The sequence below is a fragment of the Neodiprion lecontei genome, chromosome 1, assembly GCF_021901455.1.
Source record: "Neodiprion lecontei isolate iyNeoLeco1 chromosome 1, iyNeoLeco1.1, whole genome shotgun sequence".
NCBI lineage: Eukaryota > Metazoa > Arthropoda > Insecta > Hymenoptera > Diprionidae > Neodiprion > Neodiprion lecontei.
Window position 1 is genome coordinate 31,966,906 of NC_060260.1, and position 27,990 is coordinate 31,994,895.

Genomic DNA, 27,990 nt, shown 5'->3' on the forward strand with positions numbered 1-27,990 from the left:
CCAATGAGGCTCCTGCCTGACGTTAAAACAAATCAAAATTCACCAGAAAACATTACTCGACCAAATGGTAAATATAAAAATGATCGGTCTTTACTTAAACCTGCCGCGTATTTATGTACAGGGAATGTGATAGTTCTGCGAACGCGAACGATGTCGTAAATCGGGAGGATCATTGCCAGGAAGGTCGTGATTCGCAACTTCTAAAGTTGTAGCAGTGTTCAACCGTCGCTCACTGATGTTTCAAAAAAAGTTCGTGACGAAGGCACGACTTTACGAGTAGAGCACAGGCTATGATACAGATGGGAGGGGAGTGGATTCATTCCATGTTTGTTTGTCCGAGGGAGAGGGAAACCCGACGAGAGGGACTCGGTCTGCGAGTCGCAGAGTCTTAAAACATAATCTGTATTCCAAACAACGAGAAACAAGATTCACAACAATTCGCAATCACTTATCGCCTCTACATGCCGTAACATGAGAACAGCCATTTTTTTGTGTAAGTAGCTAAATTTTCGTAGTTCCCTGATACGTTATTCTCTAACTCGTGATCATCGATCGATAATCACATAAATATGAGTTCTTGTGCCTTTTGTACTTTCGTTCTACGCCAACGTCTTCGTACAAACAATTTATAATTGCGCCGGTTTTGCCTGTTTTCGCGCTCTTTGCTGAATCCGATTGATTCGCGCGTTTTATCACAAATTTCGTATTTACGTGTTGTGCTTTTACCTAAGCTATAGGTGACAGCTTTAGACTTATTAAAACGTAATACTGTAATCATCTTACATCCTCGTTATTTATTTGAATAATATTTCACTATGGTCGTTGTGTTCAATGCGATACTGCAGGGTTGATTATTTGAACATCGTTTGCTGTCTAAAATCACTCTGTACATAGATTATATGTTTCAATGTGAGTTCGGGCAACCCGCGGTCTGTTTCAACCAAATACATTAGTCACGTCTTAAACATAGCCGTATCTATTTGAGTTTTGGATTATCCCTGCGTTAGAGGTATGACCTATTTCACAATCATTACAGTAAATAAATTTCTCCGCAAGGATACCTAGCAGTTAGTGAAAATATGCTATTACGGCAGACACGTTTAGAATCGCGGCAAGGCTTGATCACTCCTACGTGCGTTAATTATATCTATAAACATACGCTACTGTAAATTATAAATCGTTTCTCCGACGGATAGACAACAAATTAAAGTATCGTTACCACGTCTCAATTATCTTAACCTGATCCCGCAATCTTGATGAATCTGTTAATTATTTCGATTATTATAATCCTTTTCCGTGCTGCTATCTATAGCAAATTCATTCATTATTATGATTCGTCCGTCCAGCCCGTTTAAAAATTGATACATGTACGTACATGTGTGCAGTCAAAATCCGCGTTTATATTACTTCGTTCAATCAGTGTCGGATCTATATCCGAGTGTATATCAATCGGAGATCTTCAAGAATCCAGTCTAAGAATGGCTGCTTGAACACCGCGGCGAAAGAAATCACGGAAGGATATAATTATTATGCAGTTCAGTTAATGTCGATGAGCTTCGTCTAAGACCTGTCGTCGTCATATCGAAATAAAAATCCCACTGAGAGAATTTTATTTCGGTAGCAAGTCCACGGTTCTTTTTATCAACAATCTATTTATATAAATAATCTCACGGCATAATTGAACTGTACCAGTCGAATCCAGTAATTGGTTGTTCAAGTTTACGATTTCGAGGTATGTACTATGTTAATAATCATCAAAAAACCGAATTTCACAGCAGTCAGAGATCATATGACGAGAAACTTGACAATTATATAATTTATAATAGAATATAATGTACACGTAGACACATTATGTTCTTACAAAAAATTTTCGTAATTCAAAACTTCTACTGAAGATGTCGAATCGCATAGAGCGATGGAGTCCGGCATACACAATAGTATGATTATTGTTATTTTAATTAAAAATAATACTCACGTAGGTATGAATATCGAATGACGTGTTTTTGTACGCGTTGCAAAGCTTATTACATGGATATTTTGAGATCTAGAAATGCGATTAGAACGAAAGAGCGCAGCTAATTAATGACATGATGAATCAGTTTTGAATAATTCATGATTAGCAGTGCACAAATGTAGGATAACACTAGATTGTTATTAAGTTTATAATCTTATATGTGATGCATACACGGGAATCTGATGGGAATAGGTAATATTAATATGTCTTTCTTGATATTTGTCCGCGTAGATATTGCAGTCGCTGCACATTATGATAATATAATAATTTGCGGCGTACATTTGAAAATCCATAGCATACAAGTATGAGGCAATTATGGAACATTCGTGTACGCCTGATCGTCGTTATAATTACCCATTAGTATGTACGCGAGTGTCAGCCAGATATTTCGTAACGCGTCAGCCGTGTCTGCGGGCAAGATAAATAAAATGTTGTAGACGTAGCATTATCGTTTCCTAGAAGAAAATGTATTTCAATTTGTTGGAAGTGGCGCAGAGACATTGCACTCACGGATCTTGATGCAGCCATTACCACAGCCACATCCACATTGATAATTAGGAAGAAATTTATGTGTTGCAAAAGTACTTTCGTAATGAAAAATACTGCAGGAAACGACTGCAGTCGTGTAATAAACGAGTCGCTAAGGTACTATAATAATGCTTGATTTCGTTACTTTTTGTAGTATATAACAAGGTAGCTGGAAGGTCGCGTAAAATGTGACAAGGTGTATTGGCCTATACGTATATTGTATAACAGCGTTCTTAAATTTGAGTCATTTTGTAAAACATGCATGTGGGTCAATTTTATTCAAAGTATCGCGTGTCTGGGTAAAGTAATATCAGTAATATCATGGCGAATTACCTCCTGCCAGGGCCGTGACGAATAATACGTGCCACATTACCGACTGCCTACTTCTTTTGAACTTACCACATTATACCTTTTTCAATTCATTGTAATTACGTTCAATCTACATTGAACGTATATATTTCCTGATTTTGTGGCACTTTGCCTATAAGAAATTGTATGATATGCCCATGTTTAGTAGCGTAATTAAAGATTATAATCGCAACATATTTATACCAATAATAATAATGAAATATACTGCATCGGACGCGGATAGTGAGAATCAAGTTCTTGTCGATAATATTTGGATCACGATCAACTGGAATTTATTCAACGCTCCGCTATCAGGGATCCTGAAAGAAAATCGTGTCTCGAAAATGAATGAAAAGTCCAATTATTTTTTTGTAATTTCTCATAAGAATTTGATCACTTTCAAAGAGTAATAGTTACAATAGTTTGAGAAAAAGTAAACTATGCTAGCAATTGTAATATAAGGCATCTCCAAACATCGTCGTGTCAAACGATCACGATTTGTGGCATTTGGTGATTAGACAAATTTAAAAATTCCACGATGACTGCGCTTTCGTCATTACGCACGCGCCGCGCCCACATATGGATTTATATCGAGTATTCCTGGATATCATCCGCGTCTACGTCACGTTCGGTAGACGACAAGGATAAAAAGAGGCACCGCAGTTTAATATAACGATCTCCGTAGAAATTATTTCTTTTATCTCTGATATTATGATCATGAATTATATGTGTATATCTTACAGTCATGTGGGAGATACAATATCGTGTTGTCAAAGTTATGCAACCACGTTATACCGATCCTAACGCTTCTGCTCACAATCAGATACTATACTGTTTTACAAAGATGCTGCACACGTGCTGTAAGCACGTGCTGATTAGCGTCATATGCTCGGTTACAAAGATGGCGATGAAAGCGTTGCCGAATAGCGCATGTATAGAACGTTGAGTAAGTAGCCGGAGTAAAACGTAAACAACCGATGTTCAAGTTTATTACCGTTCCGTGACTGCTCAAAGAGCACGTCAAGAGTTATGGCGAAGCTCAAAAGAAGGAAGACAAAAAAATGATGTAACCGCTGCATATGTACAGCTGATTCGATGCGATAATGTTCGGATGACAGCTGAAAAACAATATAACTTTGGATATTTATAACATTACCAATATTTGTCACATTTTTCATGGGACAGGTGTTTGTTGCATTATTACCTTGATAAGGTGAAAATATAGCCTGACAAAGTTATATATTTATGATTAAACTTAATCGAAATATCACTGTAGTACCTGCAGACAAGATGCCACAAAATTTTTGTTAAATAAAGTGATTGCTGTTTGCTCTGTGTAATTCTAGTTGCCGCTCTAGTAGCTCATAGTCAGTATGGAAACTTTACACAGTGAACTTTACACACACATATTAACAAGTGCCTAACTTTTATTTCTTTCAGATAGAATTGTTTTCCTGCTTAATAACTTTAGCCAGTATGGCTGTTCCGCAATCACCGTCAATGTCTGAACGGACACCATTTTCTCCTGGGAGATCTCGCCGGCGTAACAGACCGACAAAGTTTGAGTTTAAATTAAATTGTCCTACATTGGAATATGACCTACCTATTGGAATGATTCCCTTTGAATCTCAGGTTGGAGGTCATGCGTTTGGAGATAAAAATGATACCATCGGTAATTAATTATTACTTATTATTTATTGGTCATGCCTGAATATACTAGTGTCACTTATGAAGATTGTAAGTAAGGCACGATCATACTTTATTAATTCTGTACACTATCAGGCATGCTGAAGAGTGGAGATGGTTTCATCTATAAACCGATTGAAAAGCCTCTACTTGGTGAACGAGAAATTATGTTTTATGAAAAGCTGCAAGACACTACAGATCCCTTAATGCTTGAGCTCCGTCAATTTACCCCACAGTATTACGGAACAAAAGAACTAAAGCTTGGTGACAAATGTGAGATAATACTCGTAGCCTTGAATAGTAATTTATAGATAAGATATTGATGAAAGTGAGCCGCAATATCAGAGAATTTTAGAAAACTAGTATCGCCTTTGTGATAATAAAACATTATTCTATTAGATAACTTTATACTTTGTTTTGTAGATATTAAATTTCTGATACTAAAAGATTTGACCGAGGGAATGTCTGAACCATGCGTAATGGACGTAAAGATTGGTCGACGAACTTGGGATCCATTGGCCGGGCCGGCTAAAAGAGCTGGAGAGGAAAACAAATATGCCGAATCCAAGAATGAATACGGTTTTTGTATACCAGGATTCCAAGTGTGCAGACTCTCTACTGGTTTTATAAAAAAATATGACAGAGACTATGGCAAAAAACTAGATAAGCAAATGGTTGTCGAAGGTAATAGTTTCAAGATTTATTGTATAGATATACGTTAGTTATCACATGAGTTTAATTATGGGTAATTAACTTTTTGTTCGAAAAACATACCATTTTTTTATTTTTTATTTATTTTCAGCAATGGAATTATTCCTCAACGCCAAGCCAGGACAGCCACCGTGCCGCAATTTAATTATAAAATTACTATCTACACTGTGGAAAATTTTGGCCTTTTTTAGATTGCAAACTAAATTTAGGTTCTATTCAAGTTCCATATTACTTGCATACGATGCAAAACGTTTACGGCAACAATCTAGTCCTGTTAATGCTAAAACATCCAATAATAATGGTTCGCCAAATGCTAATAGTTACTTGAATTTATCTCCAATTGCGAGATCGCCGTCCTTGAAATTGAATGTTCGACCAGTGCTCTCTTTGGGCGATGCAGGATTTTCTGGCCAACTGACAGAGAGTGGGCCTGTTTTCGAGAAAACACTCAACAGTCACTCTCCAATCGCTACTCCAACGATGTCGCCAATTTTTATGAGAAGAAACAAAAGTAAATCAGTGAAACGATCCCACAGCCTCAAGAGAAGTGATAGTCTAAAAAGATCTGAATCCTTTCATCATCCTCCGAGTCCAAACAATTCACGAGAGCCTAGTTTAGTGAGAAATGACTCAAGCGGAAGGGGCATGAATATTGTCGTTGAAAAATTATGCCGTACACATTCTTACATAAACAATTTCGACAAAGATATTATTAAAATGAAAGAAGATTATGCGAATTTGCTCGATGAGCTCACTACAACCCCTGAAGAGAAGCAAAACTGGGTTCGAGTAAACATGATCGATTTTGCTCACGTTTTTCCTGCAGAGAACGATGGTTTGGATACTAATTATCTGGAGGGAATACAGAACCTAATTAAATTGTTGGAGAGTTTTTTGACACCAGAATGAGGTGTGCATATTACTATCACTATTTATTATTACACCCTGGTAATATGCATCTTCCGGATAAGCTAGCTTTATTCTCATTCTCCAATGCATGAAAAGTTAGTGTGATACGATCATAAGCTTATAAGTAACCTAAAAGGACCATTCATAACTCAAGTACTGTTATTAGTGCAAATTATATACACAGACTTTAGGGAATATATGAAATAAAATATTTTAATATATTTACTTGGCTTATATGCTTCGCTGTAATGTTTCGTCATATGCTGATAAGCAGTGTACCCAGCGTCAAGGAATTTCTGAAAAATCGAATAATGTCGGGAATTTTGATGCAGTTGGAAGAAATTTGGGAAGTGGTAGGAAATTTGGGTAGAGTTCTTGGAATTTTTGTGATTTCTTCCCTCAATATTGCTCTAAGGCAAATGTTCTATTGGTACGTAGTACATACATCTATAGACAGCAACTGCGTGCAATATAGTGCGTACTTTGAAAAATGTAAAAGTTCTCCAACAACAGAGCACATGAAATTTGAGAGAGAATGACTATTTTAATTTACTACTAAAAATATTATCCGTAAAATTCAATGACCTTGCATGAGTAAAGTGAGTTCATTAGGTAATAGTGGTTGGAATGTCTCCTGAAAAAGATCAGTATTTTTATCAGGAAAAGGGCAAAATATTAGGAAATTTGACATGCCATTAACGCGTCACCCTAAATAAGTAATTTGAGTTTCTTCAAACTCCAATTCTTGCGATTCTGTGAGCGAAATAATGAAATTCGCAAATTGACCACAAATATTCATAAAATTACAATACATCAATTTAAAAAATTTTAATTATAACTCTTGATGTGGGTCATAATGCATAAAGTTTTGTTATACTCTTGTATTTGCAGATAAGTTTTTTAATTCGCATTTAAGCGAAAATTTTTAATTCTTCACTACGTAAGTCAAAGCAAGTAATAAAAGGTTTATCTGTAAATATTTCTTCAGCTGTTTCTTGTCAACTTGATGTTACAAGGAGATTTTATATAGAAATAATGCTTCATGATCGCAAATATCTAATTTGTAACAGCAAATACTTGGCGCAAATATAAGCACGTCTTTGACCTGAGATGCGCCCTCTCTAGACATAACCAAAAAATGCAGTCAGTGTGTCGGGTTCAAATGGCTTTGTTGTAAACTGTATTGACATCAACGATGGCACTGAATGAAACGAAAAACTGTCAGAAAAGTATGATGCCACTAAGGGAACCCAGAAGAAAGCGAAGGGTTCGACTTCGGCCACGTAAGCCATTCCCAATTAATATAGGTTCTGATAATGAATGGATCGTTTATACCGGCCACCTCGCCAACCTGGGAGTCTGTGTCACAGAACTGTACGATATCGAAGCTCTACATTCCATGGTAAGGAGTAACTGTCATAACAAGTAATAACCATCTTGAAATTGCTTTGAGATATAGAATACTCATTATTTATGTGTATTTGAATAATTTTTTTGCTGAATTCCGTTAACAGGCTTACTTTTAAATTCAGATAAAATAAAGTAGTGATTGAGCTATGATATATCTGAAACATTTGTGGTGCAGTAACAACTAATTTTGCATCAATTTTTACTATGTATAGGGTTTTTTTGGGAAGGGATCTCTATCGCGAAGTTATCCAAACTTTGAGAGGACTAGACGGCCAGTTGTGAGACACAGACAATGGGCTAGACGACAAGAATGGCTTGAACAAGCAAAACATCTAGCGGCTGAAGCTCTGGCAAAATCTATGGAAGAGGAAAAGTGGAAAAATACTGCAGATATCGACTCATCAAAAGAAATGAATGGCAAAAAAAAAACTTCTGGTAAATAAAAACCTTGTCGAAACGGTATTCACGTATTGCTAACCCAATTATTAATCAAAAATAAATTGTAAACTCCAAGTCATTTACATTTGAAAACGGGCATTTTACTTTAGAAATTTTGTTATGCATTATGTGCTGCAATTTTATCTGATGTCAATGTTTCAGACAACAGTCATGCTTTTTCTTCATAGGTGAACATTGATATCCGATTTTTAAATGACCTTATCTTGTTACGTAATAGAAAGAAAAAAAGACGAAAAAATAGTAGCATGAACAATTTGAACCAACGTTGACCTTACAAATCTTAATTTCAAATCGCTCAATCACAGGGATGACAGCAGCATTTGATGACAAATATCTAGAGTGCTTGCATCAGAATTATTTGCGAACAGAATATGAGGAGTTTACTGCCAATCTGAGATTTTCCAGGTGCTACCCTTTCAATAACATTTATTATAATCAACAGTGTCAGAAGTTCAGGAGGCAAGTGCAGATGGACATGCATCTGAAAATGAGAAGAATATTGTAAAAGATGATAGTGTACATGATTCAGGCGAGAAGACAGAACCTGCAGAAAAAAAACTCAGACTTGCAACTCAAGAAGTAGCCAGATCTTCTGAAAAAAGTGGAGATTGCTCAAATGAAGAAATGGATGACAAATGTGAGCAAAATCAAGTTGATAAAACAGTGTCAGTCACACAAATTCAGAATAACGATTCAAGTCCTATTCTATTTAAGAATATTGAAACACAAGACTCCCATAAAACTGCTGACGAATTGACATCTGTACCTGCAAAAGTAGATGAAGTTGTTCTTGACACCAGTGAAGAGGAAGATGAAGTATGTGAAATTTCACATGTTGAGACTACAGAATCCATGACACAAAATGTCTGTGGTGATGCAGATATTATGGTATTAAATGATGAGAAAATGTCAACAAGTTTAGATGAAAAAAATTGTTGTGAAACTGAAAATGAGACGAATGTCGAAGATGACCACGAAATGTTGGAGAGAGAATTGTTAGTTTTACCTGACAGTGACTCTGACACCGAAAATTATTTGAATAACGTGAAACCAACAGTTGAGAAGGAAGGTTTTCCTGTTAGAGAAGTAATGTATCTCACATTTGAAGAGACATTTTTTCTGATGTTTGGATTGGGTTGCCTACAAGTTATCGACTTTGATGGTAATTCGTTGAGTATTTTGGATGCGTGGAATCACTTCTGCCATGTGCAAAGTGACTTTGTACAAAAATATGTTGTATATCATTACTTTCGGAGTAAGGGCTGGGTGGTTAAGTCTGGCTTGAAGTATGGCGGCGATTTCTGTAAGTAGCATTTATAAATTATGCATGTAATAAATAAATTTTTTTTAAAAGTGCATAAATAATTTATGTTTATATGAAAATAAATCATAGTAGTCGGGAATTTTTATTTTAGTTAGAATTTTTCTGTTTCTTAATCTTGATGTTATTGAAGTAAGAACTTGGGTCAAGATCATGGACAATGGAAAATATTTTAAAATCAATACAATTGATCCTATTGCAGTGCTGTACAAACAAGGGCCTCCATTTTATCATGCATCGTATATCGTGATTGTGGAAGTGTTAGATGCAGATACCTTGATCACAGATGACAAGAAAACAACACGCAAAATGACTTGGAAAAAATTATATGGCCTTGATAGATTATCCGAAACTGCTGCTAAGGTAGTGGGGTGTGTTCATATCAATATTAGTTTTGCATGTCAGTGCAAACTTATTGCTCATTTTGTATATAATTCCAACATCAGTAAAATATTGAAGATTATTTTGTACTCTATTCTGATCCAATATCAAGAGATAAAATAGTGTCGTCTCCTTACGTGAGTTCATTACTTTGCAGGAAATATTATTTGCCAAAGTCCTTTGGCCATCAAAAATTCCAAGAAGTGAAATCCCTTCCACCCCGGAACTCTTGTGCGAATTTATGGTGCAAGAGTTACTTTATAGGAGATGGATTCCGAAACAAAATAGAGAGGAAATTGATTTAGAGGATGAAAATGATGATTTAGAGTAATGAGAACAATTTTTACATACAATCTTTAAATTTCACGATTTATTGCTAATTATTCCTAACGAGCCACGCATAGTCCATAGTTGACTTGAGATCACTTCGTAGTTTTCTTGTTTTTATACATACATAAACAACGCGATTTGAGAATATGAAAGATGTTTTGTTCAAAGTTACAAAGTAATTACAAATTCTGTCGGCAAATGATACTAATAACAATACAATTATTTACATATTAGACCCTATTCTGTTGGTACCCACTGGTGCTCTGGAACCTTTGCCAATACCTGTTCTTCTGTATTCACTTCTTTCAGCCAGATACTCTTGTTTACATTCTTCGACAAACTCTGGATTATTGAACCATTTTGTCAAACATTCTTTCATTTCACTATTTTCGTTCCGGCACTTCGTTACCATTAAGAAACCAGAACTAGAACAGCATTTGCTGAAAGCTGAAAAACGATAAATTATTACAAAATAATCAATTAAAGTAAATGCGATATAACTGTGTAAAAAATTGCTGAGCTTTTTTAAAAAAAATTAACTTTATGTATAGCGTGTTATGTGTGACGAACCTACCTTCAACTTCTTTGACGCACTTTTCCTTCCTCGATCGTTCACGTACTCTTTTGGGTATAAGAACTTGTAATTCTAGTTTTCTCAAAGACAAGTCATCAGGATTACCTGTAAGAAAATGCATATCTCGTTCCACAAACCATTACAAACTGAACTAACCTCAACACTTTAACTGATTCGTGAAATTTATGTACAAAGTATGCTTTGAAGTAAATTGATAACCATTTATTTACAAGTATGATAATAATCGCTACGTTAATTATATATTGCGGCGATAATCACCCACTCCGTGAGGTCCACCTGTGTAATTTTTTGAGGGTACGTGTTTCTCTGCCATTTCTTCTCCCTTTCCTTTCGATCGTACTGATCACAGCAATCATAGCTTTTGATTTCCTCCGATAGGCACTGCATAGTGCACTGAACTGCTTTGATTGGTTGATCCCCGTAGCCGGTCGGTACCCACCATGCATTTCGGTGATTCTGCATATTTTCCAACATTTTCAGATTGTCATTCTTCCAGAATTGAAAGGATTGTTTATTTCAGTCGCTCGAAAATTAAGTAGTTAACTACGGACGGGATTTGAATCTAGAATTAACCTTCTTAAGTAGGTAAGTATGCTCTAGTTGTATAATAACATTTGCATTTAACAAACGCCTTAAACATGACCGGATTTTGACAATCGGGCAACTAACCTCAATTCTCCGTTTACAGAACACCATTATTCATTCATACAATTTGATTCTGTTTTTTCCCGAAAAATGAATCTAATCTGGCCGAATCGATTCGTTACAATACTTATTCCTATCATTGCGTTTAATTTATAGAGGAAATGGACCGTCTGTTACGGTTAGGAGGCGGTATGCCAGGTCTGAATCAAGGACCCCCACCATCGGATGCTCCTGTAGTAGATACTGCTGAGCAGGTAAATAACATTTCCATTTAAGCAATGTCATAACAAAATATTTTTGTTATGAATGTAAAAGATTGATGACTTAATTGTACTCAGTTATATTCCATTATGGTGAGATTACATGTTCTGAATCATAACTCAGATAGTTTCAAACTAATTACTTTATCCCAGGTATACATATCTTCACTGGCTTTACTCAAAATGTTGAAACATGGACGCGCAGGTGTACCCATGGAAGTTATGGGATTAATGTTGGGTGAATTTGTAGACGACTATACAGTCCGAGTCATTGACGTGTTTGCCATGCCGCAAACCGGAACTGTAAGATGTTTATTATATTAAAAATGTTCATCACCTAAGATGAGTCTGTAAACAAAGGTTACAGTGGGTCTGTTCTAGACTCACTTTGTAATAATTAAGTTGTTGATTATTGCTATAAATAAAATTATTTGATAATAAGTAGAAACTATTTTAATACATAGGGCAACGTTTTTGATGATATCCTACATATATGTCTTTTTTGATAAGGGCGTTAGCGTTGAGGCTGTTGATCCAGTATTCCAAGCCAAGATGTTGGATATGTTGAAACAGACTGGACGACCTGAGATGGTAGTTGGATGGTACCATTCGCACCCTGGTTTTGGCTGTTGGCTTTCAGGAGTTGATATTAATACTCAGCAGTCATTTGAAGCACTTAGTGAACGTGCTGTGGCTGTTGTCATCGATCCTATTCAATCTGTGAAAGGCAAGGTCGTTATTGATGCTTTCCGATTAATTAATCCCAATATGATGGTAAGTTTATTTGCAACAAAATATGATATAATTGTGCAATAAAAAATGAGCTATTATCTGTATAACAGACACTTATTAAAAGCGGACAAGATATCCAGTCCCAAGGGTGTCCGCTATTGGGAAGTTTCACTGTAATTACGAAAGTTGAATTATAATCCATATACTAATTAATTTCATAACAATTTGAAAACATACTAATATCTGATGCGAAAAATGTTGACCAAGTGTATGGCAGATTTGATTTTGCAATGTCAATTCTATACTTACATTATTTACGTTTAGGTCTTGGGGCAAGAACCTCGCCAGACTACATCCAATTTGGGTCATCTGCAAAAGCCATCAGTGCAAGCGTTAATTCACGGATTAAATCGTCACTACTATAGCATTAGTATAAACTATCGTAAAAATGAACTGGAGCAGAAGATGCTCCTCAATTTGCATAAAAAATCATGGATGGATGGTCTCACGCTTGCTGAATACTCAGAACATGGAAAACTTAATGAAGGAATTGTTTCCGACATGTTGGAGTTAGCCAAAAATTATAATAAGGTACGCATTCTCTCTTTATTGCATCTAAAGCATTTGATCTGCAATGAAACATCTTGTGAAATGTTAGCCGAATGATCTCGAATTTAGCTATGATTGACTGAATTTATTACTTCTTAGGCATTAGAAGACGAAGAAAAGATGACACCAGAGCAGCTGGCAATAAAAAATGTCGGAAAACAAGATCCAAAACGGCATCTTGAAGAAAAAGTCGATACACTAATGACTACAAATATTGTGCAATGCCTCGGTGCTATGCTTGATACTGTGGTGTTCAAGTGATGTTTTCTCATTATATAATTTACCTACGAAAATTGAACATAAAACCGTCTTTTTAAAATAAAATGAAAACAGTAAAATTGGTCTTATATTTTGTCGTACATCCAAAGTTTCTTTTTTCAATAAATGTCGGAAACAAATTTTCCATAACATCTCACCTTGTAATCACCATGTACTGTGTCTAACGACAAGTATTCAATCTTAATACCACATTTTGTGTTTGCATAAAAAAATGAATTTTATTTCAGGAAAAGGGCGTATGATCAAGCAACATTACTGTACAATTGTTTACATTGTAATGTATTTGAATTCCCTGCAAATTGGCCAGCCTTAGAATGAAATTATGTACAGTATCTTGCGGTTAATTACATATTCGTTTATAAAAACAAATACCGTAAAATGAGCAGAAAAATAATGGTGCATAGATTACAAGCACGACAAACCTATGGTTTGAAGGTCCGAGAATATACAATTTGTACCGTTAAAATGTGGGAATATTTCTTCACTTAGCCACTCAGTGTAACAGGTCACGAATTTCATTCAATCGGATATTCCCCAATCGTAAAATTAATTTTATACCAAATACCGAAAGCTGTAGATGATTATAAAACTAAACTTTTCAAACTCAATATACACATAATGTACATCATGCTCAGTATATCAGGTGAATATGAAGAAACAAAACCATGTAGGTATTGTTTTTACATTTGTTCTGTATTAAAATGATGCGTGTAATTCGAGATGTGTGTTCAACGATCCTACAAATATAAGGGCGAACGATTGATATATCAATTTTTCACAATTGTTTGGCATGTTTAGCGCAAATTAATATTTGAAACGAGCTTTTGCTATACTATAAAAATATCTGATTTTAAGCATAATAGACGTTCTGCTAACCTATCACTTCATTATTTTCATTAGTAAAATAGTTGAGATTGATTTCGGTAAGTGTATCATAGTATCAAGAACGGAATCAATTCATTTCTCAGGTAATAATTGCATCTCCGTTTAGTTGACGTAAGTGGAACTTTTCAGGCCCCTTTAGGATGTAAATAAAAATATATAACTTTGTTTCGTATCGTATGAAATATTTTTCATTTTACACGAAATAACTTCAGGATGACTGATAAGTATAACTTTAGCATGCCTGTTATATGGTATGTTTACGAATTTCATTATTCGCTGGCTGGCGCTTCTTGGTCTTTATCCTTCTTCTTTTTCTTCTTCTTTTCTTTCTTCACATGTGTTTCCTTCAATAGAAAAAGAAAGTAATCACTATTAAAAAAAATTGAAAACATTTCGTACTTTACAATCAATGGTTTTATGGTCGATTGCAGCAATTTATTCAAAACTCGCAAAGATTTTTACATGGGTATTTGTCATGTTGCGTCAAATAATTACTTATTATTTTGCCGCACGTATTTTTAATAAACCAGATTTGGATTGTGAAATATATGGATATACTAACTTCAGTAGCTGCGTTTGCTGGAGTTTCAGTTTCAGTAGCTTCTGTTTCTTCCGTTACTTTCTTCTTTTTCTTATCTTTTTTATGCTTCTTTTTTTCTTTTGGTGACGCAGTTTCTTCATCCTTGGTTTCTTCAGCAACCGATGCATCAATTGAACTTGTTGTCGGATCCAGTTTTCGTTTTCGATTAGTGACATCTTCGACTCCGTTAGCATCAGTCTGATACAAGTAAGCAATAACAGAATCATGTTTAATCACGTCATATTCTCCATTTTACTGAGTGAAATTCATGTTTAGCATTTTCTGAGAACTTTTAATAATATTTAAATATTTTAATAGTTGAAAAATACTTTAAGTCAAAAAAGAGGCAAGTGACACTTCATTATAAGAGCCAGTAGAACACAGAACACTTCGATACTGTAAGAGCACATATAATATGCATAGAAATGATTCAGATATTTAGAACAAGTTATGACACTATCACAAAAAGTAAAATTAATATGGTACCTTGGAATAATCCACGTAACTTGTGAGCCAGTCAGACGGTGTTTGTTCATTTGGTTTTCCATGCTTATCCAATTTGCCTTCCTTTATCATCCGTTTTTTTATTGAGGCCTTAGGACCCAGTCCCCACTTCCTGGGATAGGCATCCCTCTCCATAATCACGCGTTTTATCTTAGCAGCTACACCATGATCACAAGCGGTCATAGTAGGTGACGTCATAAGTGCAATAGCTATTTGCGGAATAAAACGAATGGAGTCAGTAAGTACAGAAAATTCGATCCCGCAGTCATGAATATTTTTTGATAATGTGAGTACAAATAGAATTTCATTCAAAATAGTCTATCAGAAATTTGACCCTCTCAATTTTGTTACTATCAGAAACTTATTTAATTTGAGACGGTGATAACATGTCATTAGTCGTACCAAGAGCAATAGCTTCTCCTTTGCTGGTGACAATTACAATTTCTTCATTAAGCTCGATTCCATCATCGTATAATAGAACACCAGGTACCATTATTTTTGCTCCATAGCATATAGCATTTACCTGCAAAGAAAACCACAAGAGTGAAACATTGCATGATTCTTTGTACTGCTTCAAATAATGTTGAGTGTCTATCAATTCAAACTCAAAACAATATAATACAGGAAATATACCAGAACAATTTTGTAATAATAAAACGAATACATACTGCACTATCCTTCAAAATAATTCTTTTGTGCTTCACGAGAAGAGCTTCTAAAGGTTTAATTACTCTGCGTAAATAAGTCTCATCACCGTGGTTCTCGTATAACCATTGAGCATCAAGAATATCATGCATTGTCACCATTCCGTCTTGTTCGGATTGTACACCGGACCTCGATCGACGAAGCTCTTCCATTTGACATCCAGTAGTTAGAAAGAGACCTAAGTGAACGCACATTGTTCTGATGTAAGAACCTGCTTCACAATCAACTTTAAATACTCCCATGTTTCGATCCTCGTCATAGTCAAGTAGAACACTATCATACACTGTCCTGACTCGCAACTGACGCTTGACTGCTGATATTAACGGAGGTCTTTGGAACAGTGCTCCACGCAATTTTTCTAAGCCTTGTTTCACCTAACACAAAGTACAGATTGTTACTTGAAGATCGTAATTCTTCGAAAATATTTTTTTTTTTCAATTTGTGCATTTCAGTTTCATATTATCATATGTTTTCATTTAAAAAAATGTGCCTTCATTGCTCACCTTGAGAACATTCTCAACAGCAGAATGTAATTTGAATACTGCAATATATTGTTTTCCTGCAGACTGTTGCGACTTTACTAAACGAGTCGCTCTGTCTATACATACGATCAAACATCCTGTTACTTTAGGATCTAAGGTACCAGAGTGACCAGTTTTTTCAACTTTCAAAATTCGCTTGATCCAAGCAACAACTTCATGTGAAGACGGATTTGACGGTTTATCCAAATTGATGCAACCTGATTTAATGTATTCAGAGAGATTACGATGGAGAGGTGTTGAGCCGCACGTTAATGGTGTAAAACATTTTGTACGGGTCAATAATTTGTCGAAGTTCTGAAATGAAAGTAAAATCATTGAATTCGATAAACAATGTATTTGTAAATAATTATAACATATTTTAATTGAACCAACAAGGAACGTACTTTGAACAACAATGGCCAGTTGCCGTACTCCAATTTAACTGCTGCCTTGGAGGGTTCGACTTGGCATTTCATAGCCACTTGCAGTTCTCCGAGTGACTTTTTTTTATCTTTACGTTTTTCATTTTCTGTGAGGATCAAAAATCGTAAAACATAACCTCGCTAGCTAATAATTAATTACATGCGATACGAGCTTAATTGAAGTAAACTAAAACGCAAATGAGGGTTTATGAAGGGACATAGCATAAATGCGACGCGTAAGCTGTACAACACGCGTATTTCAAGCATAAATAATGGATGAAATATATGCGATAACACGTGTTTACCGCAAGATGTCTACTCGTTGATAATAACAGAAAACAGAAGATTTACGTTAAAATAAACATCCCGGCAGGCGTGAAAGGCGAGTACAAGTTACTAGAGTGATAAATAGCTTGTGTCGCATATTTATAATGAATAATATTTACCTGTTTCTGCCATTTTAAAATCACTGACAACACGTGCACAAAATATTTTAGTGCATTCGGCAAGCGAAGCTACGAAGCTAGCTTCGAAAGAAAAGCGCTGGTTACACGCTGGCCATGAGAGGGACACGCTTCAATGCGAGATCGTGACAAGAGAACGTGGCTTAACACACTTCCATTTTTCAACACCGTGCGATAATGTCCAAACATTTTTGTCCAGAAATGTTGACCCACGAAGACGATGCCCAGGGCAATAGAAAAATGATGATATTTCTCTGATCAATCGATTCCATTTGTTACTTAGAAAAATTAATACCTCATTTGAAAACAACAGTAATATCACAGTATCACATAAGTATACAAGGAAATTGGACAGGGAATTCCCCAAACTTGTTACAACGCTTACATCGATCGTTATTTTGGTTAAGAATGCTTCGCTGGTGATTTCATAAATTTCTTACGCATCATTCATAGTGTTCGGGGAACACCCCGCGTTCATTCGCGTTCATCTCAAGCTCCATTTCGGTGGCTTGCGTCTTTCCGTGAGAGTATCACCACGTTGACGTTCGGCCGCTTTCTTGAACAATTATCTACGGTAAGTACAGTCATTATTTGCCTTCATATCGTCGGATTGCTTGTTTAATAGTCTGCTTGATAAAATTCACCTCTATCGTTCCCTGCTGTTCCTCAAAGGTTTACATGATTTTAGGTTATAGTTCAATCGCACGATGGATTACCGAGAAAGAGGTTCGAAAAATTTGCCATTTAAGCCGAGAGGTGCGGGTAAACCAAAAAATTGTATGAGACGCAAATATTATGATCAAAAAAATGAGCAAAGTCCAGCAAGTGAGGGTTCATCTTCAAATCATGAAGCTACACCTTACACACAACCACCAGATGTTGATTATAGATCAACGAAATCTGGTCGTGACAGCTACTTGAGTAGAGGAGTCAGATCCGGCTCCTCCTATGGCCCACGAAATTTCATTAAGGGAAATCAGCGTGGATCGCAGATGTTTTCTATGCAAAATCAGTCTTCTGATGGAAAATATTCAGATCATCAAACGGCAGTCAGTACTGTCAAATCATCACTTAGCGCCCAGTCTGCTGAATTTACCCCAAGAGCGACTACTTGCAATTTACAGGAATCATCTGATCCTTCTCTTGCATCACAACAAAATTTACTTGAAACGGGATCAGGAACTTGGATTCGCACTGATATTTCTTCTGATTCTGAAGTTTCGCGTCAGGTGAGTTTAGTTACCGTTAGTGATGTTGTCTTGTACATCTCTCATTAGTTGCAAAAAAATTTTACTTTGGACTTTGGTATTTATATATATCCTAATGGCAATGTAAGCAGCCTCTTAATGTTTGTCTCAGAATTTGAACGACTATTATATTCACTAAACGTCCAAAGAATTCGCTAGCAAAAATAAAATTAATCACCGATTAGTGTAATATTTATAAAGCTAAGTTATCTCATATTCTGTGATATACATATATTATTATTAAGATATATTTTTACCACACAGAATGATCGAGGAACAACAAAATTCGTTGATGAAACGGGAAAAAAATCCTGTATCACAGAGGTCGAAGATGATTTGTTCAATGCCCCTGCTAATGTTTCATTAGTCCACTGTGTTGGAGCAGATTTTAGAATGGGTTCAGGGATTGCCGTACAATTCCGTGAGAAATTTAATTCGACTGGTAAATTATTCGATCAAAGAGTAAAACCAGGTGGCGTAGCCCACCTTACTGATAATGAACGATATGTGTTTTACTTAGTAACAAAACAAGCAAGTACAGGTAAGCATGTATGTTTTATGCTCAATGTAACATTATATTCATCATTTTTTAGTATACACAATTGATTGTTGTTAAGTACTCTGACTATGTAGACCAATACTAAATATCTTTGTACACTTTCATTAAAGTGTTTACATACATTTCGATTTGTCGTCATTGATTTAATGCAATTCCAGATAAACCTACAATGGACACAATGAAACAGAGTCTATATGCGCTGCGTGAAAGATGTATAAAACTCAAAGTCACGGAAATTGCAATGCCACGAATTGGATGTGGGTTGGATGAGCTTCTGTGGAAGGACGTAAAATCTATTGTGGAAGAAATTTTTGGAAATGTCTTTGTTATAACTGTTTATCATTTAGAGAAGGTAAGTTCGTATTGAGGCAGTACATTTCATTGCTAAGTTATAATTTACTTGCTCAAAACTAACATAATTGCACAAGTGAAATACTGTCCCTTCTTTTTAATTATGCAAATTGGAGAAAATTACATGGTCCTAACAAAATTGATGGGTGACACGCATATTCAAATTTTTGGTTCGATCACTAGAATATGCTTAAAGGTTGTTTAAGTGCAGTTTTCAATAGATTGGATTTTGAAATTACTAACCTTCTGGATTTAGGAAATACTGCAAACTCTATTCCATGATAATGGAACCCTGTAACTGTCTGTAAATACATTTTCTTAGATTAAATCATGATTTTTGAGTTTCTCAATATGCACAAAAACAAATACAATTAGTTGATCACTAAAATATTACTTTCTTTTACGTCATAGGATGATAGTAACATAGCTAAATCTGGTTCTAAGTCAAAAGTAAAAAATGAAGACTTACAGTTAAAAGACATAGAGCCAGGAACAGGGCTTCTTTACATTGGTTATAAACGGCCATACACATCTAAGGAAATGCGGTCCTTAAATGAGAAATATCCCTTCCTCAATCATTTAAAACGAACTTCATATAAGCTTGGAAGCGCATTTCGTACTCCACTTCAGTCAAAAGATATAGTTTATGGTTTGATTTGTAAGGAGTCTGAAAACAGTCCTGTAAGTTTTACACATCTGGAATTAGCTATTCAGCGTCTGAAAGAGTACAATATCAAGGATGAGTACGAATATTTTGGGTTGCAAGCTTTTGAAGATTGTGATGACCCTTACATTATGGAAAAAATAGAGACCATGTTCAGAAATTCGTCAATAAACGCAGAATTCTGGATTTGCTGGCCACCTTCATTGGTATGTATGCGTCCATCCAAATCGATCCGATATTTCACGTAAAACACTTTTTTACCATGATTTAAGATGATCCAATTGGTACAGATTGCAAATATTAGAATGATTAATTCTTTTTTTATATACCAGCGAAAAAAAGATGAGAATATGCAAGTTGAAAGCCGACTTGATTCTACTGAAGTACAAGAATCATCTTCTCCTCCTCTATTAAACATTGATAAGACAACCAAGGGAACAAAAAATAAAAATACATCGCCAAGAGTTGAAGAAAACTGGTGTGGTAAAGAAAAAAATTCTAAAGCAGAAGATCAAGATATGAGTACAGTTCAAGAAAAGATCACTGCACAATCGTTGAGTGATGAAACCAATTCAGAAAAGTCAAAGCTTGATTTCACTCCTTGCAATGCGTTAAACGAAACTCAAAACACTGATGACTATGATTGGGGGTCTATGCAACCCCAATCCGCGAAATTGTCTGAATTGACTGATACTTCGCATAATGACAATCACAGTGACTGGTGGGACCCAGAGGTTCGTTAAAACATTTTCTGATTGTCAAACCTCATTTGTGTTCAGCAGTTGTGTTGTTTTTGCTAATGGATAGCACCTTAGACTGAAAATCTATACATTTGATCTATAAACTTATTTTATATGCCTTTGTTATAAATTCTTTGGTAAAGATTACATGCATTCTTCTATGAAGGGTAGAAATACACATTACGTATATGGGCAAGTAATGTGCGACATAAAGTAGCTATCTCAAAGGAGTGCCATAAAAGTTGTTACATTAGCCGAACAATTAACTTCATACTAATATATTGTATAAATTATGCATTCCACTAGTAGTTCATACACCTCTGATGTTTTAACTGTAACATGGTTCTGCTTTAACAGAGTAGTCCGAATAAAGTCGATGATGACGATTCATATGCTGAAGCTGAAAGAAGAAAAAGTAAAGAGAAGGAAGAGATGAACCACCTTATTAGACAAAGAGAAAAGTTACAAAGAAAAAACGAGAAACCGAAATCATGTGTCACTGAATGTAAAGGTGATTTATTTGATGCCGAGGAAACTGTGAGTCTGGCTCATTGCGTTGGAGCTGATTTCCGAATGGGTTCAGGGATTGCTGTACTTTTTAGGCAAAAATTCCAGTCCGTATCAGAACTTCTCGATCAAAGAGCAAGCCAGGGCGAAGTAGCTTACATTCAAAAAGACGGAAGATATATATTTTATTTGGTCACCAAGACTGAAAGTACTGGTAAGCGTTTTATAGTAAACAATAGATTTTATAACTAAAAAAATATGTTTTTGTTATCCTGATGCTTTTTTTAGAATGGATAAAATTACGAAACCTAGTTGGTTGTAAAAGCTGACTTTCCAAACAGATTGCAACTTTTAAGAAGGTTTGACAGTTGTGTAAAGGCAGAAAACCGTTAGAAGCCTTTGGCTATAGTTAGGGAATTATTTCTAAAACGTATATAATAACAATGGTAGTCAATTAGTTTATGTGCAAATTCATAAGTTAGTATGACCACCTTGCTAATACACCAATTCAGTTTTTTTTTTAATATGTAACAACATACCCTTCCAAGTGTGACAACATGTGACCTGGGCACTAAAAAGTGATCAATTTACAAATGATGATCTCTATCTTTAGATATACTTCAATATAATGTGATTGTAAAATAACTGTCCATCTTCAGATCTTACCAAAGTTTAATATATGTTTTGATGAAAGTACTTTCCTTTTCTCAATTTGTCACGCTTTCTTTTTTAACGTCCCACCCTTCTTCTTCCGAAGATATTCACCCCGAAAATGAAAAGTTGTGTTCTCACCTGATGTTACCGTTGTAATGTCTAGAGAATGACTTTCGACCATTTTCGGATGGACGTCTGGTGGGTGGGTACATGGGTGTGGGTGTTGAGAAATTTTGGTCAAACGATATTTTGAAAACTAATAACTGCCTTTCAATGATCTTGGTCTGAATCAACGGGGCTTTACTTCACTGAGAAATCATTAGATTTTGGGTCGGATCGGTACAGTCGTTTTTAAGTTATTAGAATAAATGCATGCAAAAATAAATAAAAATGATAGTACTTTGGAGATGGTTTGACGTATTTTGATGATCTTGGTCTTAATTGACATGGCTCTTCTTAGTCTAGAACTAAGTAAATTTTGGATGTCATTGGTCACGTAGTTCTCAAGTTATTTAACTAATAACATCAAAAAAGATACACTAATTACAATATCTCGATCATCGCGGCTTTTCTTAGTTTTAGGCTTTTAGACTGGCTGAATTTTGGATTTCATTGGTCCGACAGTGTTGAAGTTATTTGATTAACAAATTTGAAGAAATCACTAATCGATTTGTTGATGTTTTATGAGCTAAATGTATTTAAGCAGGAAGTATTACGTACTAACGATAGCAAAATCACCCAACTGTTTCTATTTTGTAATTCTAGGAAAGCCAACATATGGCACACTCAAAAAAAGTTTACTGGCTCTACGTGCAAAATGCAAAGAATTAAATGTGTCTGAAATTGCTATGCCACGAATTGGTTGTGGACTGGATCGACTCGATTGGGATAAAGTAAAAGATATGCTAGAGGAAATCTTTGCCGATGGTTTTTCGATAAAAATTTACAATTTACAAAAGGTGAGTTTAAATTTTCATACTAATATCGAATGTATATTGCTTCATTTTATTACATTTCACCAGCTGCACTGTCACAATCACTATTTTGCTTATTCTTCTCTATTTAGTTATATTTAGTTGTAACCAACGTGCCAGCACAAGACTTTTGAATGTTGATAACTATGCTTCGTTATAGATGTTTGAAAAGCTTGAAAAATCAACTTTAATGATCTGTGCATGAATTTTAAAAATATAAACATTTTACGAGTATTTTAACTTTTAACGAGAACTGAATTTTGCCCGCCTTAAATGAATTGGAAATAAAAGTTAGAAGAGCGTCCCGTTAGACTTGAGCTAGAGAGCTCATCCTTTGGGAGGATCTTTTTTCTATCAAACCCTAAAATTTGAAGGGGCAAGAACGAAAAAAAACCTTATTTTTAACTGTCCTAATCCGGAGTAACATAGAGTTCACGTGATTATTATAACAGATTTCGGTAATTGTAATTTGCCATGCTATGTGTGTGTGCAATTTTTGTAGGTGGTTTGATTGAGTGGCTTCGCAAGGATACTAGAAAAATTTCTGGTATTGTGCATTGTTGGATGTGTTTCTATTAATCAAAAAATAGCAAAGCGAACCTAACAATTGAACATTTTTTGAATGCACCAGTATGAGTGTGAATTACCGCGTTCAAAGAAAAATCGGCATCACTTGTATTGATCCATGCATCGACTATATGTGTAACTTTTATGCTCTAATAAATCTGCATGACTGACACTGTTTTTACTGGAACAACCTAACTTGGAATGTTACAGTTGAGAGCTTATATACTACTTTTTGTATTTTCTTTCCTCACGGTTCTTACTTTTTCCTGCACAGCTTGCTACATTTTTCCATTTTTGGTGTAATCATAACTGATATGGATTTCTTGGGTGTAAAATTGTGTGGTTGCGAGCAGAGTGCAATTTACAATAATTTCAGTACTGGACGATTCGGCTATCACCGGAACCAGAGTGTAAAAAGATTGAGTCTAATAAGAAAAAAGGAAAACCTAGCAAACAATCCAAGCAAAGTATTAAGCATACTAAAAAGGCAAAATCGAAAAAACGGAAATGAGTGTTGCAATATGAATTTATATTTTAGTCCGTCTAAAATATAATAAGGACTCTAGATGAATCAATTTCGCATGTCTAGGTATTGAAGACTTATTCTGTTCGATATGTAGTTTTTTAATTTAATCACTTCTTTATATCGAACTTGTGTAAAACAATATTTGCCATGTGTAGCATGCAGGGACAAGTGCTTAATTGATACATCTGGATTATACACATTACACGTTTTCATGCGGAACATAGAACAGAAGAGACATGAGATACCAAACTAAGTTATTTCGTAATATAATAGAGATAAGTAATCTGGTTTATATCGGTTATGCAGTTAATTTATAAAACTATTGTATGGGTTCATTAAAATCCTTTCAGGTAGAAAATTGTCTCTTTTCCAAATATGACTTTGTGAGGTATTCTCTATTTCAGGATTATCAGGAGACGCCAAAATCTAGACCAAAAACAACAATCAGACTCGAAGTGTTATGTCTTAAGGATATTCAATCGCAAACAGGATTGTTATATATTGGCTCTTCAGATGGACATATTTCTGATGAGATGAAATCATTGGATGAAAAGTACCCCTTCTTAGCGCGATTAAGTAAAGAAAAACCAAGCTTGGGTACTGTTGTTTGCACAGATGTGTCATATCCCAGAGAAAAAGTATACGGCTTGATTTGCAAACAATCGAAAAATGATTGTGTCAATTATAAATACTTGCACCTCGCAATTAAGCAATTGAAAAAACTTAACAACAAAGATCGATATTCGTATTTTGGCATACAAGCGTTTGTAGAAAAACACGACAAGTTAGTGATGGCAAAGATTGAAACTATGTTCAGGTATTCGTACATAGAATCAGAACTGTGGATTTGTTTTCCACCTGACTTAAAACACTTGATGCCCCTGCCTAGTTCAGGAAGACCTTCAATGTAAAATAAATCAATATTTTAAATTAAATGTATGTACATCAATTAATTGGGCCTGATCTTCTACATATATAACTGCGTGAAGTCCGGATCACAACTGTTTCAGACCGTATTGACATCAAATTGTAAATATAAGACAAAATTAATCATTTTTACAGGAGATAAATGTAGCGAACATTCAAGTATTGCCATACATTTCCTTGCTACTGCACATTTTGCTGTACGAATTTGTGAAGCCTGAGAGCTCGTACACTTACAGATAGTGATGCGAAAAATGACGACATTTTATGATTTGCTCGTTGTCTGTGCTATTTGATGTTTTATTCAAAAACATGCATATATTCTAATCTTAAAGGTGAAGTGTTCGTCTTATTCTCTATCTCCGACGCTCTATTTATATCCGGCGATGACGACATATCAACTCTATATTAATTTCATAGACCAGCTTTTCGATATTCCATTTTATATTGTACACATGCTTGATAAATATTTCGCTCTACATTGATAATTGAAATGGCTCAAGGAGTATATACAAATAGACGGCTAAAAACACGGGTGAATTTTGAGAATTTATGTATGGACAGAAAATTATTCAATTTTATTGGAATTTGCTTTGTTTTAAAATAGGTAGTTCAAGCTTTATTGGTATATTTTTGTTATTATATTCATTTAATAGGAAGCAGTGCTATCGACAATACCGTCAACTCTCTCGCTCGGCGACTTATATTTCGGTGCCCACAATATTTTAAAAATAGCTCAACCGATTTACTTGAAATTTAGATCCAGTGTTATTGGATAGTTTATCCTTTTCACCACGTTCCGAAATTTCTTGTCCCCAGTAAAATTGTGTCTATTGCAGTTCAATTTTATTTCATGTCCAAAATTTACGAATTTTCTCATCAACGAGCGAAACGGTTGACGTTATTTTCAATAACAGTGTCTCTTATTTGATTCCGGTGACAAAAAGACGTAAAGGAAGCTCGATTTACATACTTTGAAACAAAACAAACCCCAATTGAGTTGAATAATTGGTTGTTAAGATATAATTTCTCAAACTTGATCCACTTTTCAGACTTCTAATTGTATATACTCCGCTATGAAAATGTGGATGAGACACGTGAACTATTCGCTGTAAGCAGGCCTCTCAGACTTTGTCAACCAAAATAAGTCGAGATTTGTCTGTCATAATTTTTCATAAAATGAATAGGGACTGCAAGTTAATGTTTTTTCTTCTAAAGTTGAACTGTGCTTAGTTTGACGTAAGATGCAGAATTACTGTCTTCAAACGTGTCTTTATATACTTCTTTATAAAATTTATCACATTGAGAAAATAATATTGCAAGCTAGTAGTTTTATAATGCAAGTTGATATTAGGCTACAGTATACGCAAGTACTGTTGCAACTTGTGGTGCATAATGTCGTATAACACACACACACACACAACACAGCTATATAATAGTCGAATTTAGTTTAGATTCATTCCCGCAGGGTTTGAGTTGTATGGTTTTTGTTTATCAATGCTTGCGCATCAATGACGCATACATTAAGTAATCATGTATCTCAAAATATGTCTTTAATAATAATATAAGCATGAATAAAGAGATGTTGAACCTTTAAAACAGTCTACTCATATTTTTGCACGTGTTTCATTGTACGAAAATACGGGGATAACAAATATTTAATCTAATTGATTATATAGGATTACAAATAATTCAGTAATTCATGGTTGTGAAATATCGACTATTAGTTAGTATCTAGAAATAGAAAATGCTTGCGTAAGACGTCTATGGGAGAAATAGGATGTCTTCAATGAACAATGACAAATATAAAACAATAGCACTTGTTTCCTATACTTAATTTACCATATTATTTTCATCAGTGTGATACTTATTTACAATCAACTTTCAGCCAATTCACAAGAGCGCTAACACTTCATATGGCAGCAGAGCTTCGTGGGGTGAAACGGATAATCAACGATCGCTCGGTACGTCCAACGAAATCCAACGAATGCTGGCATCCGTGGAACAAAAAATATGTGATCAGACTTCAGCACACCATGAATTGAGGGAAGATTTCCAAAAAATTTCAACCACAGTCGATGCTGTCTGCTTGGAGAATAAGTCCCTTCGCGAATATTGTGAAAAACTTGAAGGAAGACTGGCAGCACTGGAGTCCAAGTGCCTCCACGAACATAATAAAAAACATGAAGGAAGACTGGCGGATCTGGAGACTAGAAGTCCCGATCACGAAGCGGATCTCGCACCAGCAATGATTCTCCGCAACCCTATCTGCAATATGCGATCTGATTCTACGGATCCTATTTACAAGGAAAACGGTCGTCATTTACGTTCACATCATCAGAACGGGCCTCCTTCACTTGTACCGAATATAATTTCACCGCAGGTCTTTCCCAGTCCCCTTCATTACTACTCCCACGCAGGAATGCACCTGGTTCCGATGGAAAATGATATGTCCGCGAATTACGATTGCGTAAACGGTCAAATGATATCTACACCGAAGATATACACCGCTAACAGTCTACCAGACGAAAGACTGGCACTTTTGCATCGTGCACAAAATATTGCGCGTAGACTAAGATATGCATTTGTAACTGAGGGTTCTAATGGTATTATTTACTTACAAAAGGATAAGCATTCGGAACCCCTGCCAATCTACGGACATGGAGATTTAAATAATCTCGAGAATCCGCAAGTTTAACGTTTGCTTTTGGGTAATTGATTCTGTGAAAAGATACGCCGTCGTATTAATTGTCGTTCCGCGTACTAATACAATAACATATACTTGTTACCTTATTCAATTAGTCAGAAGGACTTGAAACGTAACAAGTCTTGTTATCATTAAACACCTATCTTTACCTATGAGCAGTATCAAAAGCTTGAAAAATAAGTTTATTCCTCTTTTTTGTTCTCCATTTTTTTTGTCTAATTTTTTATTTTCACATATTTTGTACGTTTGTGTCATATGTTTATTCAATAAAA

General features: G+C 35.2%; 6 protein-coding genes across 15 annotated transcripts; 4 read left to right on the top strand and 2 right to left on the bottom strand.

Annotated features, from left to right (window-relative positions):
* Nucleotides 1-222: 222 nt before the first annotated feature.
* On the top strand, nucleotides 223-6,417 carry LOC107219435 (inositol polyphosphate multikinase). Of its 4 annotated transcripts, none has more exons than XM_015657659.2 (5): nucleotides 223-493; nucleotides 4,331-4,562; nucleotides 4,673-4,849; nucleotides 5,000-5,260; nucleotides 5,379-6,417. In XM_015657659.2, the coding sequence occupies exons 2-5, from the start codon at nucleotides 4,367-4,369 to the stop codon at nucleotides 6,194-6,196; spliced, it is 1,452 nt and encodes a 483-aa protein (XP_015513145.1). In that variant the 5' UTR covers nucleotides 223-493; nucleotides 4,331-4,366; the 3' UTR covers nucleotides 6,197-6,417. The 4 variants fall into 4 exon arrangements, with proteins under 4 accessions (XP_015513145.1, XP_015513147.1, XP_046585768.1 ...); XM_015657661.2 differs by lacking the exon at nucleotides 223-493 and adding an exon at nucleotides 1,093-1,732; XM_046729812.1 differs by lacking the exon at nucleotides 223-493 and adding an exon at nucleotides 2,641-2,659.
* A 450-nt stretch (nucleotides 6,418-6,867) lies between these two features.
* Nucleotides 6,868-10,896, top strand: LOC107219395 (tRNA-splicing endonuclease subunit Sen2). 2 transcript variants are annotated; one of them, XM_046729811.1, is made up of 5 exons: nucleotides 6,868-7,598; nucleotides 7,819-8,041; nucleotides 8,508-9,368; nucleotides 9,589-9,757; nucleotides 9,925-10,896. In XM_046729811.1, exons 1-5 carry the CDS (start codon nucleotides 7,392-7,394, stop codon nucleotides 10,070-10,072), a joined length of 1,608 nt encoding a protein of 535 aa, XP_046585767.1. In that variant the 5' UTR covers nucleotides 6,868-7,391; the 3' UTR covers nucleotides 10,073-10,896. The 2 variants fall into 2 exon arrangements, with proteins under 2 accessions (XP_046585767.1, XP_015513082.1); XM_015657596.2 differs by having other exon boundaries at nucleotides 9,589-9,749.
* LOC107219439 (COX assembly mitochondrial protein homolog) lies at nucleotides 10,116-11,138 on the bottom strand. Of its 3 annotated transcripts, none has more exons than XM_046729815.1 (3): nucleotides 10,955-11,138; nucleotides 10,672-10,776; nucleotides 10,116-10,544 (listed from the first exon to the last, which is right to left on the bottom strand). In XM_046729815.1, exons 1-3 carry the CDS (start codon nucleotides 11,136-11,138, stop codon nucleotides 10,321-10,323), a joined length of 513 nt encoding a protein of 170 aa, XP_046585771.1. In that variant the 3' UTR covers nucleotides 10,116-10,320. The 3 variants fall into 3 exon arrangements, with proteins under 3 accessions (XP_046585771.1, XP_015513149.1, XP_046585772.1); XM_015657663.2 differs by having other exon boundaries at nucleotides 10,951-11,099; XM_046729816.1 differs by having other exon boundaries at nucleotides 10,969-11,074.
* LOC107219436 (26S proteasome non-ATPase regulatory subunit 14) lies at nucleotides 11,139-13,276 on the top strand. Of its 2 annotated transcripts, none has more exons than XM_015657662.2 (6): nucleotides 11,139-11,277; nucleotides 11,494-11,591; nucleotides 11,751-11,900; nucleotides 12,108-12,371; nucleotides 12,654-12,920; nucleotides 13,038-13,276. In XM_015657662.2, the coding sequence occupies exons 2-6, from the start codon at nucleotides 11,499-11,501 to the stop codon at nucleotides 13,197-13,199; spliced, it is 936 nt and encodes a 311-aa protein (XP_015513148.1). In that variant the 5' UTR covers nucleotides 11,139-11,277; nucleotides 11,494-11,498; the 3' UTR covers nucleotides 13,200-13,276. The 2 variants fall into 2 exon arrangements, with proteins under 2 accessions (XP_015513148.1, XP_046585769.1); XM_046729813.1 differs by having other exon boundaries at nucleotides 11,149-11,273.
* Nucleotides 13,277-13,475: 199 nt separating this feature from the next.
* Nucleotides 13,476-17,411, bottom strand: LOC107219396 (H/ACA ribonucleoprotein complex subunit 4). The gene is made up of 8 exons (XM_015657597.2): nucleotides 17,281-17,411; nucleotides 16,817-16,941; nucleotides 16,395-16,727; nucleotides 15,855-16,265; nucleotides 15,589-15,709; nucleotides 15,169-15,395; nucleotides 14,665-14,880; nucleotides 13,476-14,446 (listed from the first exon to the last, which is right to left on the bottom strand). The coding sequence occupies exons 1-8, from the start codon at nucleotides 17,291-17,293 to the stop codon at nucleotides 14,372-14,374; spliced, it is 1,521 nt and encodes a 506-aa protein (XP_015513083.1). The 5' UTR covers nucleotides 17,294-17,411; the 3' UTR covers nucleotides 13,476-14,371.
* A 294-nt stretch (nucleotides 17,412-17,705) lies between these two features.
* On the top strand, nucleotides 17,706-27,932 carry LOC107219394. Of its 3 annotated transcripts, none has more exons than XM_046729808.1 (9): nucleotides 17,706-17,872; nucleotides 17,987-18,527; nucleotides 18,810-19,086; nucleotides 19,263-19,456; nucleotides 19,867-20,325; nucleotides 20,452-20,853; nucleotides 21,217-21,580; nucleotides 22,786-22,979; nucleotides 26,900-27,932. In XM_046729808.1, the coding sequence occupies exons 2-9, from the start codon at nucleotides 18,006-18,008 to the stop codon at nucleotides 27,707-27,709; spliced, it is 3,222 nt and encodes a 1,073-aa protein (XP_046585764.1). In that variant the 5' UTR covers nucleotides 17,706-17,872; nucleotides 17,987-18,005; the 3' UTR covers nucleotides 27,710-27,932. The 3 variants fall into 3 exon arrangements, with proteins under 3 accessions (XP_046585764.1, XP_046585766.1, XP_046585765.1); XM_046729810.1 differs by lacking the exon at nucleotides 26,900-27,932 and adding an exon at nucleotides 23,938-24,448 and having other exon boundaries at nucleotides 17,724-17,872; XM_046729809.1 differs by lacking the exon at nucleotides 26,900-27,932 and adding an exon at nucleotides 24,492-26,633 and having other exon boundaries at nucleotides 17,729-17,872.
* The last annotated feature ends 58 nt before the right edge of the window (nucleotides 27,933-27,990 follow it).